The 13,896-nt window shown below is 46.8% G+C and overlaps 2 protein-coding genes across 13 annotated transcripts in view; one reads left to right on the top strand and one right to left on the bottom strand.

Annotated features, from left to right (window-relative positions):
* The window catches only part of LOC107996621 (uncharacterized), a 53,458-nt gene extending 45,663 nt beyond the window's left edge, over positions 1–7,795 (top strand). For all 3 annotated transcript variants that reach the window (XM_062071137.1, XM_062071139.1, XM_062071138.1), the window contains exons 5-8: positions 243–567; positions 833–1,099; positions 1,212–4,221; positions 4,394–7,795. In XM_062071137.1, the coding sequence (XP_061927121.1) occupies positions 243–567; positions 833–1,099; positions 1,212–4,221; positions 4,394–4,750 (3,959 nt within the window). In that variant the 3' untranslated portion in view covers positions 4,751–7,795. The remainder of the gene's footprint in view (positions 1–242; positions 568–832; positions 1,100–1,211; positions 4,222–4,393) is intronic.
* Positions 7,796–8,176: 381 nt separating this feature from the next.
* Positions 8,177–13,896, bottom strand: part of LOC107996620 (calmodulin-like) — a 48,830-nt gene continuing 43,110 nt past the window's right edge. For 9 of the 10 annotated variants that reach the window (XM_062071146.1, XM_062071155.1, XM_062071149.1 and 6 more), the window contains exons 6-7: positions 10,837–10,893; positions 8,177–9,974 (exon numbers count right to left, since the gene is read on the bottom strand). In XM_062071146.1, coding sequence (XP_061927130.1) covers positions 9,892–9,974; positions 10,837–10,893 — 140 coding nt within the window. In that variant the 3' untranslated portion in view covers positions 8,177–9,891. The remainder of the gene's footprint in view (positions 9,975–10,836; positions 10,894–13,896) is intronic. The other variant, XM_062071147.1, reaches the window with a different exon arrangement.

Here is a 13,896-nt window from a genome sequence, read left to right on the forward strand (position 1 = left end):
AACGATCATGCCCGCGCGGATCGTCGAATCGACGAAAGATATTACCGTGACGCAACGTTTGCCCCATTTCACGATAAAAATACATCCACCATTATCGCGCTCGCCATTCAATCGCTCGGATATTACCTACGTTCAATTATCTCGTTGCGTAAAACCTTCTGTCGTATGCAAATTTTCTCTCATTATTCTCCTCCCCTCTCTCCCTCTTTCTCTCTCTTCCTAATAAAATATATATCTCGCAGCCCCGTACGTACAGATCGACATGAACCCACATCTGCCGGGCGTCGGTGAGACGACCGTGCACAAAGACGCGATTATTTTCGCCGGGCACAAGTTCATCGGCGGCGTACAGTCACCCGGAGTGCTGGTCACCAAACGATCCCTCCTCAAAGATAAAATCGCCACGGAGGACATGAGGGATTCCCATCACTACCACCGGGACGCGGAACTCCGCGAGGAGAGCGGCACCGCGGGTGTCGTGGAGGCCATCAGATGCGGACTCGCGGTTCAACTGAAGGAGAACGTGACGCCTCGAGCGATCGTCGCTCGTCAAGATAAGATATCGAGGTAAGCGTTCTCTTCCTCTTCTCTATACAGATCAACTCTGTTTCCTCTTCGTCCGGAATCGATCGAGCCGATCCGACTCCCTCCTTGATATCGTAATATTTACGTATGCGGGGGGGATGCGGATCGTTCTTCGAAGAGATCGTAATAAAATTCGGCCTCGATCGATTCTGGACGAAGGACGTCGAAGCTCGTTGAGAATCGTCGAGAAAGATCGGCTCGATACGCGAACTTCGATCGTTATTGATGCTTCCTGTTTCCCTCCCAGGCAAGTGTTGGCACACGTGCGCACGATTCCGGAACTGATTCTGCTGGGCAGCGGCTCGCAGAATGTTAAGAGGCTACCGATCTTCTCGTTCATGGTTCGTCACCCGCGCGGCACGTTCCTCCACCACAACTTCGTGTGCGCCGTGTTGAACGACGTGTTCGGTATACAGGCGCGTGGCGGCTGCGCGTGTGCCGGCCGTTACGCTCACGACCTGATGGGGATCGACCAACAACTCGCCAAGGAATACCAGAAAGCTTTGATAGAGGGGTAAGTAGCAGTAGGTTGCTCTCGTATCGATTCGTCCGCCAACCTAGATACACACACGCGCGTACGTGATCGGGCAGCGAGCGAAATAGGGTCATCTCATGATCGTTTGCAGGGAGCGGAACGTGGAGAAGAACGAGGAGACGAACGCGGAGGGTTTGAGGCCCGGATTCGCGAAACTGTCGTTCCCCTTCTTCATGTCCGAGGCGGAGGTCGCTTTCGTTCTCGAGGCGTTGAAGATGGTCGCGACCGAAGGATGGAAGTTGCTGCCGCAGTACGTGTTGAACCCGGACACGGGGGAATGGAGGCATCACACGAACAGCGTGTTCAAGGAGCGCAAGTGGCTGAGCACCATCAGATACACGGACGGGAAGATGAACGCCTCCGAGAGGCGGGTGTCCGGGACGGGCGTGCTTCCTCAGAACTACGGCGACTGTTTGCAGACGGCGCGCAATATTTTCAACCGGGCGAGGAAAATGGCGCAGAGGTACCCGCTCCAGATAGACCGCAGCTACAATTTCGTTTCGGAACGGTTCGAGTCCCTCCGGTGGTTCATGCTGCCGAGCGAGGCGCAGGACCTCCTCCTGGGCAACTCGCAGAACGTGAAGCAAGACGTGCCTTTCAATCCGATGCTGTCTTGGAGCAAGCACGGCCATCACACGCCGACCACCACCCACGACAGCTTGGTCAACTCGCTCGCCCTCGCGAACAGCATCCGCCGACTGAACAGCGACATCCCCCGGACGGGGAACGTGCCGATCTCCCCCAATTCGCCGAGGCACCGAAGCCTGCCTGCGTTGAGCTCGGCGAGAAAGACGCTGTTGAACGCGACCGAGTTCCATCACGCGTCGTCGTCCTCCGGGGCGGGGAGCGGGAGCGAGGAGGAGCCGCGCTCGGTCTCGGCCGAGATGGAGTCGAGCAAGGGCCAAAGGTCGCCCGCCACTTGCCCGAGCTCGCCGACGCCCGTCAGATTCGCGGTCGGCGAGGCCGTGACGCCGTCGGCCCTCGGCGCGATGCCCGCCCACGCGGCCAGCCGGCCGGCCAAGGAGCAAAGGGAGCTGATCGAGCCGTCGAGCGCCGGCCGAGTCAGGTGCAACTCCCTGGGAAGCAGCAGCGGCGCCGCCGCCGCGGACCCCGCCAACCGAAACGTGGCCTCCTCCTCCTCCTCCCCGATCCCCCCGCTCCCCCTCAGCCCGCAAACGTTGACGAGCCTCGGGCTGGGCGGGAACAACGGGAGCAACTACTCGAAGCAGAGGCGCCACCACTGCAGCTGCAGCAGCCAGACGGATTTGAACTCGTTGGAGTTGGACAACGGGAGCCCGAGCCACTCGATCTTGTCGTTGAATTGTCACACAGCGACCTCGCCCCCCTCCTCCTACTCGTCGGTCAGCGATTACACGGAGAAGTTCGTAGGGGTGGGGGGCAGGTCGTCGCCGATCTCGGCGAACGGCGGCCAAAGGTCGGAGGACGATCTGAGGGCTTACGTGAAGGAGATGACGAAGGAGTTGGCGACCGAGATCAAGTCGGAGATACGGGAGGTGATCTCGAAAGTGGACGACGCCCTGTCGGAGACGAACACGTCGGAGAACACGCCGCAGCATCATTCCCGGAACCTGAACGCGATCGGGCAGCTCTCGGTCGAGGAGAAACAGGCGAGGCACGATTCGTTCACGGCGAGCGACATCGCGGAATACTTGATGGAGTTCTCCAAGGAGATGGCCAGCGAGGTCAAGTCCGAGATCAGGTGCATGGTGAACGCGGTGGACGGGTTGCACAGGCACTCGCCCGACGCGTCCGCTTCCGACGTGTCCTCGAACGGGTGCGGCTCTCCCGACAGAGGGAGGGTGGTTCAACCGTCGGCGTCCGCGAGGATATCGGCCGCGAGGCGAAGCGGCCCGATAGAGATCTCCGGCAAGGTGGGCGAGCTGACCCAGCAGGAGAGCAAGATGTCCAGCGAGTGTTCGTCCGACGAGACGGTGATCTACGTGATGAAGCCGGCCGAGGGCGAGCAGATCGTGAGTCGCAAGCGGTCGAAAACGGACGACGAGGAGGTGGTGGCCGACCTGGACGACGACTTGAACGACGACGATCCCCAGGAGCGCGGCGGTTTGGAGATAGGCGACGCGAGGAAGGTCCTGCCGAAAATTTATTCCGCGGTGAACTCGGTCAGCTCCCAGGACAGCGGTATCAACCTGTCGTTTCACGAGAGCGACAAATCCCTCGACTCGGTCGACTTGAAGCGCAGCAGCAGCGCCGAGTCGAACTCGACCAACAGCTACGGTCGCAAGCCGAGGACCTCCTCGATGACCGCTCTGTCCAACAAGTCCAACAGTTGCAAGCAGCAACAAGTCCGTCAGAACGACGACTTCTCCGAGGACGAGGAGTGCTCGAGCAACGACTTGAAGGAGGAAGAGGACGGGGGGGACCAGGGGGCGGCCTTCGAGTCGAAGGACGGGAAGGTGGAAGTGTGCCGACCTCAGTGGCACTGCCCGCCGAAGAACATCTGGAAGCCAGCCGTCGAGGCGATGCAGGAGTTCGACATGATTCGGGACAACGACCGGGTGCTGGTTTGCCTGTCGGCCGATTGCAAAAGCTCCCTCTCGTTGTTGCACGCGTTGCACCAATACCGATTCTACGTGAGGTCGAAGGGGGTTGACTTCGAGATCGGCGCCGCGACCGTGCACGCGAACGGATCCAACCCCGTGGAACTGGCCGGCTATCTCAAGGGTTTGAACGTCCCTTACTTCCGCGAGGAGGAAGCTGCGAGCAACGGGAACGGCAAGTGCAACAGCGGCGACGATCGAGGGGGGGAGGGGGTGGACGCGAGCGGGGCGTGCAGCTTTTGCGATCGGGCGACCAGGGCGCAGTTGTACACGATCGCCAAGCGACACAATTACAACGTTTTGGCAGTGGGCCAACATCTGGACGATCTGACCGAGGGTTTCCTCGTCTCGGTGTTTCACGGCGGCAAGCTGAGAACCATGAAAGCCCACTATTACATACGCCGCCAGGATCTCAGGGTCGTGCGGCCGTTCGTTTACGTGCGGGAGAAGGCGTTGAGGCAATTCGTCGAGACCAAGAAGCTACTGGTCACAAGGGGAATCGGGTCGAGCGACCTTCCCGAGGTGAGCGAATCTCCTCTCCTCACACTTATCAATATCTCTGCCTCCCTCCCTCCCTCCCGCCTTTAAATAGACGCGATCGATAATTCTCACGCGTTTTCCCTCCGCCCCTGGCCCCGATTAGAGAGAACGACAACCGCGCCTCCCCAACTCGATGCTCTCGATCCTGTTTCAGAAGCGGAAGCGAAGCAAGGAGCTGATCCTCGGACAAGAACGCGCTTATCCTCGCCTCTACTGGTCCCTGAGAACGGCTCTCCGGCCGCTGATCGACGCCCACGAGCAACAGATCGACCTGGACCTGGTCTCGCCCGTGGTCAACACGCCGGGCAGCAGTTCGAGCGGTTCGAGCGGGTGCTGCAGCCTGGCCGTGGGCAGCGGCGGGAACGGGCAGGGTGGCGCGAGCGGGCAGCAGAAGAGGCAGCAGCGAAGAGCGAAGGCGAACTCGATCTCGTCGGTCGGGCCGGTCGTCCAGTGGCAGGCGGGCGAGCAGGACGAGAACGAGGACGAGACCGACGAGGAGCCGGTCCTTTGAGGGAGACCCGTCGCGAGATGGGATTTCGATCGTGATTCGATCTCATCCTCGCATCGCCGTCGAAAATTACCGTCATCGGCGTTCTCCGTGGTCAGGAGGAGGAGAATGCGTTTCGCCACCGCCGCCGCAACCAAGATTCAAAATCCTGAGGGAGAATGCTAAAGGGGGAATGAATCGGTGGACGAATCGTGTTTGAACACCATCGATATATACGCGAGGATGAAACGTGGACGAAGAAGAGAAACGTATCCGAATCTTCTTGGGCTCGAGGATATCTCGTTCTTCTTCCGCCGAGAACGAAACTTCGATCGTTTCTCCGTTTATTTATAAACGGTCGACGCTTGCGCCAGAGATCCTCCATGTTTGTCTAATGAAAGGATCTTCGCGATTTTACGCGATTTACGGTTTCTCTGTATCGGCACGAAGATGCTCTTAACGGATCGTTTCGCGTTTCGTGAACGTTTTTCATTTAGCCTTGAGCGTTCTCCAGAGAGAGAGAGAGAGAGAGAGAGAGAGAGAGAGAGAGAGAGGAACGTCGATGCACGAAAATAGGGATATATATACATACATATATATATATATATTCGTTCGACGCAACGGACGCAACGACGGATCGGATATTTTTTTTCTTCTTTTTCTTCTCACGAGTGGTTGTTCCGTCTGAAGAGTATGAGAACGAGTCGTGGAACCGTCGTCGCGGTTCGTTCGATATCTAACGATATACAATTGCTTCGTAAAAGCTACTTAAACAAAACGTTGTGCGCGGTTTAAATGTTACTTACGTAAGGACACTTATGTTAGCGTTTAAAATAACCAACCAACATGTTGAGACTTCGGTTGTACTTTACGAGTTCAGAGCACGCGGGACGTTGTGGTGTCTGGCCAGACACCAGAGTCTTGTCGGATGGAACGATCTTTCGCGATCTCGAGGGTGAATTTTTCCCAGGGAGATGAATCGGTCCGAATCGAAAGGAGATTATGGATGATTTATGGAGGGGGGTTGAAAGTGGTGGTTGATTCGACAGGACTCGAGTCCTTGGCAAATTTTGATCGGTGGACGATACCGAAGAAACGAAGGTGGGCAGATGAAGTGACTACTTTGAGAAGCGCCAAAACCTCGACTGCTCAAGGGACCGCAATTTTAGCGTAAACGAGAGGAGGAGGACACTTGATTTTTTATATTATAATTGTGATTTGATAAAACGAACGAGCCTCGTGTCTCGCGTCGGTGACGAATTAGGGTTAGTCGCTTAAGAAATACCAAAATTTTTGTAAAATCGTGCCCCGCGCTCACCCGTCGAGAACGAGCCTCATTTTTTCGAGCATTTTTCGATGAATTCGAACGTGATTGTTCGCCTTGACGTCTTTCAATTAGGGAGGGAGGGGGGGGAGAGAGAGAGAAAGAGTGAGAAAGGAAGAGAGAGAGAGAGAGAAAGCGAAAAGAATTTAAAAATGACACGGAGATTTTGTTCGTATCGTTTCGAATCGATAGGACGTTCATTTTTTTTGCGGTCAATGAAAATGTCGTCCTTGACGGTTCGACGATTGCGCCGTTAATTAATTAAACTGCACGCGGCGGAAGCCTGAAAAAAGGAATAAAAGAAAATGAGAGCGAAAAGGGAAAAACGCGCTTGTTCGACTTTTTGTAAAAACAAAAACGCGCGAAATCAATCGACGATGTATTTATCAACTCGATCCGTTTTTTTCGGTTCACGCGAACGTTCCATTAAACACACCGGATGGATTAAAATCGAAGAGAACAGGAGAGAGAGAGAGAGAGAGAGAGAGAAAGAGAGAGAGAGAGAGAAAGAGAGAGAGAATGCGAGAGAGAAAAAGAGAGAGTGTGAGAGAGAAAAGATTTGAGGGGTGAAGGTTTTGACTAATTCTCAACCGTAATTGCATGTAATTTCGATAGCACGCACACAAAATATGCGCCTAGCCGCGTAATATTCGTAAATATATACGTGTAAATACATATTTGCTTCTCTGGCAGAGTATACCGAAGACACATGGTATATATATACATATATATACATATATACATATACGAATCATTATACGAAAGCTTTTTCCTCTTAACTGGTAAATATACGTACATCTATACATATATATCATGTATGTCGCCTTGTTCGAAATCATTGGCGGATCATATTTTTCGACTATTGTATAGCCCCTTTTTCGTCGATGAACAAGAGAGAAGACAGGGAGAGAGAAAAGAAAAGAAAAAAAAAATAGAAGACACGATCGAGAGTCGATCGTTGAAAAAGAAAAAATTTAGAAGATCGCGTGGTATTTTCGATTCTTCTAGACGTCGTGGTTGAACGGACGCATCATTTTTTGGATATTCGATGTTCGCCATGTCCAACGTACTGGGATTCGCGCAACAGGAACGATTATCCAGCCATTGTAGATTACACGTTTTCAAGACCAAAAAAAAAAAAAAAAAGCGAAACCAGTCGAAGCAGAATGGCGCTCGTGGAAGAGATTCGTTCTAAAGATGGAATGGAAAATTGGACGATACGATCGTCACGGCGGATATATGGGGTATTGGACGATAATAATCGAACAACAGAATTTTCGGCTCGATACTTAACGAACTCGTCTTCAAGCGTTTTCGTTTCGTTTAGGTTCAGGACAACAGTGTACGCTCGCTATCGTTAGGATTTTATTCGAGGAAGCGTAATGCTCCGGTGCGTGTACGTAGACCGCATGCAAAAAAAAAAAAACACGTTGCAACATTGTAGGATCCTCCCGGTACGGAATCTCGCGTCGTATCGATATTTCTTAAAATACGACCCGTTCGTTCGTTTTGACGGGGCGGACGTGTTGTGTGACACACGAGAAACACCAACCGACAGGAACAACACATACATACGGGAAGAGAAATAGGCACGTGGAAATAGAGAGTACGAGGAAATCTCGATCTATATGGATTTTCGTGGATAGATATTACCATATTTTCCGAGAGTTACGAGAGGACGTTGTTACTGTAAAGATATGTAAGTTTATTTATCGCTAATAAAAATGAACGTTTAAGAAAAATAACCGAGGCTGTTGTTGTGAATATTCATGCGGATTATTCATTTGTTATCGATTATTATACGCTTCTTCGAAATATCATCGCACCCGCAAAAAATAATTTGAAAGAATTCAACGATCGAACTTTTATTTCTTGTCCTGCGCGTGTAAAACGGTTCGCCGACAGCGGCTATTTTTGTGGATATTTCGTGATATTAAAAAAAATTGAGTAATCGAAAACTAAATAACGTATACAGTTTGAGCTGTTATACGAACGGATATACATATTGGATATACATATATAAAGGGAACACGAATAGTTCGTTAGAGTGTTCGACGATCGTGCTGATCGTCACGATTTTCACAAGGGGAGAGTAATGCATGAAGAAATGGACGTAGCAGTAAAAATTTTGTTCAGTAGATTTATTAGACCCTTTAAAATATTTGAAACAGCGTGCGGCTCTTATTTGGCGTAACAGTGAGATATCGTTAATAAGGTACACAGTACGAAGCTCAAGGAGAGCGAAGCGATCAAGATCGATTTAAAATTCACAATTCAACCGTTCGATTCCTCGACACGTGCTGTGTCCCGCGCTCGTAAAAATCGAGCGTGGGGAATCGGGATCCCTCGAGAGTTTTTTTTTTTTTCTTTTTTTCTTTTTCTCTTTCAAGTGCAAGCGCCAGTTTTTCACGTCACGTCCACGTCACGTTCGTCCGTGTTCCCCCCCCAAAATGGCGGGAACGCAACAACCTCTAATAACATAATCTACTATCGTCGTCCGGTTTTAAACGGATCGCGATCGATCGTGTTTTATTGCGGTGCTTGATTCTTCTTAACTCTTACGTTTACTTTTACTTTATAGATGGAGAATACAGTACGTGACTTATACAAGATTAGACTTAGAGAGAGATTAAAATCGAAAAATCCACATATTCTTACGAGAAGAAATCGATTATCAATCGGTCGCTCTTTTTTTTTACTTTTTCCTTTTTTTCTTTTTTTCTTTTTTTTTTTTTTTTCCTTTTTCCGATCGATCGACACGGGCGACCTGGACACCAAGAGATTCGTCGAACGAGTAATTAAGCGAGGAAATGGGCGTTCGTCTTGGGAAAAGGAGCACAATCATTGTAATCTTCGTTTTCTTTTTCTTTCTTTTTTCTTTTTTTTTAATCCAGAAGAAGAAGATCGCTTTTTATCAATGATCGTGTCTCCGTTTCCCTGATCGACCTCTCGCGTCTCGCATCGCAATGAATCGTCGAGCACGGTCCACGAAGGCTTATCGGTCTTTAGATACTTTGCAGCAGTTTTAGTTAACGAAGAAGATTAGATGACGCGTCGCTTGTTGGAACGTTATGTTACACGAAACGCGAGCTAATTTTCTTTTCCTCTTATAAACTACATCTTTCATATTGCTCACGTTGCAATTAAGTATCAAGAATGTAATTTTTTTTAAGGGAAATAATAATAATCTCGTTGAAATTGAAACGATCAAATTTCCTTGATGACGCCACGATTTTAATATATCGATATATTGCGTAGCGAAAGATAATAATTATCGAATAAGTCTGCCCCGATTCGGATAACATAAAATCACACCAAGCGTTGTATCTACAATTCTTACGATAGATGCTTGTCGAAAAAGATCCTCTGACATCCTTGATCAAAGGTAACGAGCGTAACAACTATAGGCCGTGATGCATCGCGTTTCGAATTGGCGCGATAACCTAATCGTCGTAGGATCAGAGAGTGGCACGCTCTATCGGTTCGAAACGCAACTATCTTTCGCGCCGGCGCGAATTTTAAAATTTTCCTCGCCTCTCCTTACTTTCTTCGTTCCGCTCTTTTCTTCTTTTTCTTCTTCTTTCTTCTTTTTTTTCTTTTTGCTTCATTCGATGTACAACGTCGAACGCGAGCAAAAGATATATATATATATATTTTTTTTTTCGAAGAAATCGTATCATCGAACATCGGATCGAATTTCGATCCACGACGCTCGAATTACATGCAACGAAGTGAATGTCAGAGGGGGGAAAAAGTATGCGACGAACGTGTATGTCCGTCGTCCGCTGGCTCGTCGTTAATTCGTTCTATCTAACACAGACACGAGAAAGTAAGTAAAATCCTAGTAGCCCGGGGACAGCACCTCCTCCTCCTCGTCCTCCTCGTCGTCGTCGATCCCCGGCTCTCCGAGCGCGTGGACGAATTCTGGAAACAGGAAGACCTTTTTTTGTAATACATATATATGTATATATATATATGTATAGGCAACCGTGTGTTCTTAAGGACGTCGCAAAAATAGATAGGTTTGTCGATACGATTCACATCTCGTCCCTACTTTTCCCTCCTCTCGAAAACGACAACTTGGAATTCCTCCCGTAGAGTGGAATAGGATTACGAAAACTTACGGGTTTCGAAAACTTCTTCGTCATAGAATAGAATTATAAAATAAAATTGTACAGCCGGTGTTCGTAAATAATATGAATTCCCGGCAACGACGCGATATACGTAACGCACGAGGAAAGTGTCGGAGATTAGAGTGATCGAGCTGCAAGGAGGGAGGAACGAGATAGTTTCTTGGAACCCTAATTCCACGACGAATCAAGCGTCCCTCGTCGTTTGGAGAAATAAAGATTGGAAAATTACAGTACGAAAATCTTTGGCGCGGAGCCATCTTCGAAGAAAAAAGGAGAGGGAGGGGGATAATCGTGATCGAAACGTTGGTCGTAGATGGCGGTTAATGCCCGAGAACATGGAGCGATCTATCGAATTTACGATACTCGGAAGGGCGGAGGATGCAAATGGCGGAAGATCGAAGCGATTTTTTTTCGTTTCGATTACAATTTCAACCCGATGTCCGATACTTCTCCGATCCTCTTTAATTTTATCTGCCAATAATCCAAGATCCGACGATCTTGTCCCCTTATCTCCAAATTCTTTCGCGTTCTTTCCACCCAAAATTTTTCCACCCCTCCACCGTTCTGGACGGTGAAAGAAAAAGCGTATCGAGAATTCCCGGCTCCTCGTATTTTTCGATTATTAGAAACTTTTATGGGGGGATAGGGCTTACCGTAGAAATCGATACGACCGTCTCCGTCCACGTCCACTTCCTTGATCATATCCTCGACTGAAACACAGAGAGAAAGGCAGCTTACTTTTTGTGTTTCGTGGCACGATTTGAAAATTATCGGAGGGGGTAAATCGAGCGAACAGGGAGGAAATGAATATATAGGGTTTTTTTTTAGAAGAAAAAAGGAATTCGTGATATTTTCATGCTTTCTTATTAGTTTACGTAACTAACGTATACGCAGATATTTCACAATGGGAATTTTATTATTATCTATTCTATCTTTTATCGTCCCGTTTTTTTATGACGATGGTTAGAAAAATGTATAAAATAAAGGTATAAAAAGTATAAAAAAAAAAGATATAAAAATATAAAACTTTCACTGTACCGAGAATCGTAAGAGATAAAGAATACAACTACTATCGGTTACGTAGAATGCTATCAGTCTTCGTAATGCAGAAAAAAATATTTTATCGATTTTTTTTACTATTACTTGGTACGTTTCTATAAATTCCTCTCGATTTTGCACGTATGTTATCTGGAATGTTGTAATATCGCGTCGGATTGAAAGCCGATTAGATCGATTGTTAATAGCTTGTCTCAGGTATTAATATCTCCGCCATTAGCGCGCGTGTCATCATAGGATGACATTCACCGACGCGGAAAATATTGCATTTAGCCTGATTAAAGTCACCCATGGATCGTTCGTATGCTAATTGACGAGGCAAAGAGCGCGCGGCAATTTAATTTTTCCCCGGCCACCGTACTCGCCCTCTCGACTCCGTTAAAATCCCAAGTATTAGCGCGCGAAACACGCGTGCGATTAATAATTCCAGCTGCGCTTCCCTCGTGCGCTAAAAACACTTCGATATAATGTAACCGCTTTACCCTCGCCACCCCTCGCGTGACACCCCAACGTGTAACGCATGGAAAAAGTGGGAAACGACAGTGGCGCGAGACGTGGCGCGATCGTGAATTTTAATTCCATTCGATAAATTCGATTAATTCGACCGAGTTAATTCCGTTACCGCAAATTTTCGCGTTAATCGTTAAATTTTCCTCTCCCCGATTCTCTTTTCTCTTTCTTTTTTTTTCGTTTACCTTTTGATCGAATTTTTCCCCCAAGGATTAATCTTAACTCTGGATTCGATTTGCGTGATTGTAATTAAGCCTCGATCTCGTAATTATTTCGAAGGTTATTTCGATCAAATTGAGTGGAAGATCGATTTTATGTTGTAAATAGGAATCATTTCTCTTTACGCATAAGGAGATACTAAGTGTCAAGTGTACCCTTCGATTTATTCGATCATACTAGTCTCAATTACAATTGATAATCTACGGGTGAACGCAACACCTGCGTTGTTGCGAATTTCTCACGATCCTCCGCGAACGATTAATATTGTACTCCATAATTCCCTATTAATTCTAATCACGATCACCTCAAGTTTGCCAAATAAGCCGAAGAAAGTCTCGAGAGACCCACGACCCAGTAAAGTTTCCTCTTTAAAACTGGCTCAACTCGAGTAAAAACGTAGTCGAGTACGATATTCTTTTCTTTTTATACGTAATCACAATTTGAAACATCGATTTCAAAAGAATTCAGAACCCTCTTTTCCTGTTCCCCTCTTTCCAAGTATATTCCGCTTTCTCTCGCGATAACTCGATCGCGGATTTTTATTCGATTAAAACAAAAATATTCAATTTATATCATATCGACATATAATTCAAAATTAATTTTTATCGCGTAAATTTATATAAATATATTTCTAGAATAGACAATGAGTAAAAATAATTTTTGAATTATCGCCCTTTTTTTAAATAAACTGTTGTTTACCCGTTATTATTTACCCGTATAAAATTGAAAACGTATAATTCACAATATTGTTTCAATATCGTATTGACCTTTTCTGGCTTTATAAATAAACCATTGAGTACGTTCTTCACTTTTCAATGATATATTACGATTAAATATATCGTTTATTATATTCAGTTATCGCAATTACGTAAAAAATATCCAAAGAAAAAAACGCTTCAACCATATTTTTTCCCCTTTATTTATAAAACTTAGCTTATATTAAACTTTTATCAAAAAAAAGGAGAAATACATCAAACGAAAGATATGATAAAATATGATATAAAAATATAATAAAAAAAATATTCGTAAAAAGGAACCACGACCTAATAAAATACTGCGCAAGGATTGTAAAATGAAGTGATTTTCTCGAAGGGCACGGCCATTATCGTAATCAACTTGGTGGCCTAGGGCAATTATTAATACGTACACAGAAATACCGTGTACGGCACAAATTGATTCCGGTCAATTAGTAACCCCATCCCATATATTGGACGGATTATTACGTTACCCAGGTATAGATGGAGATGAATGGGGAGTACACTCGCGCAATTTACCATCTTGCAGCTCGGCCACGATGTATTAACGCAACTCTGGACAAATTCTGGCCGAGATTGAATGAAACTTCCGCCCGGAACCGGAACCGGAACCGGGATTATCTCATTGTTTTTGCGCGGTCGAGTTTGTTAACTCCCCGTGAAAAAAAATATGTATTATCTTATCGTAAAATTGCCGATGATAGAGGGTCTGATAAAGAGATGAAGAAAAATCAATCGAGAGAATAGAAAGAAAATGGTGGAACAAAATAGGACAGAGAATAGATGCGACGTAAATTTGAAGAGGAGGAGAAACGAACGATTCCACGATGAGTCAATTTGAAGGAAAAGTAAAAATTCATAGATAGATAGATTTCTCAAGCGAATTTTTTCAAAGTTATTCGATTTTTTATTTACATTCCCTATTCCGATATTCCCTTTAACACTGAAAAATAAAATAGTTGCGTTTTCAATTCCCTTTTAATTCTTCGGGATTTCAACCGGATTTGATATTTGGCACGAATTTATATATCGTCGCGACATCGAGGGGAGGGGGATATACATCTCTCCAAATTTCATCGCTTTAACATTTCAAAGACATTTCCAATAAAACATCTCGCGTACCTTTTTATTCATATTTCACAAGATACTACGAATCGAATTTCTCGCATCGTA

The sequence above is a fragment of the Apis cerana genome, linkage group LG2, assembly GCF_029169275.1.
Source record: "Apis cerana isolate GH-2021 linkage group LG2, AcerK_1.0, whole genome shotgun sequence".
Classification (NCBI taxonomy): Eukaryota; Metazoa; Arthropoda; class Insecta; order Hymenoptera; family Apidae; genus Apis; species Apis cerana.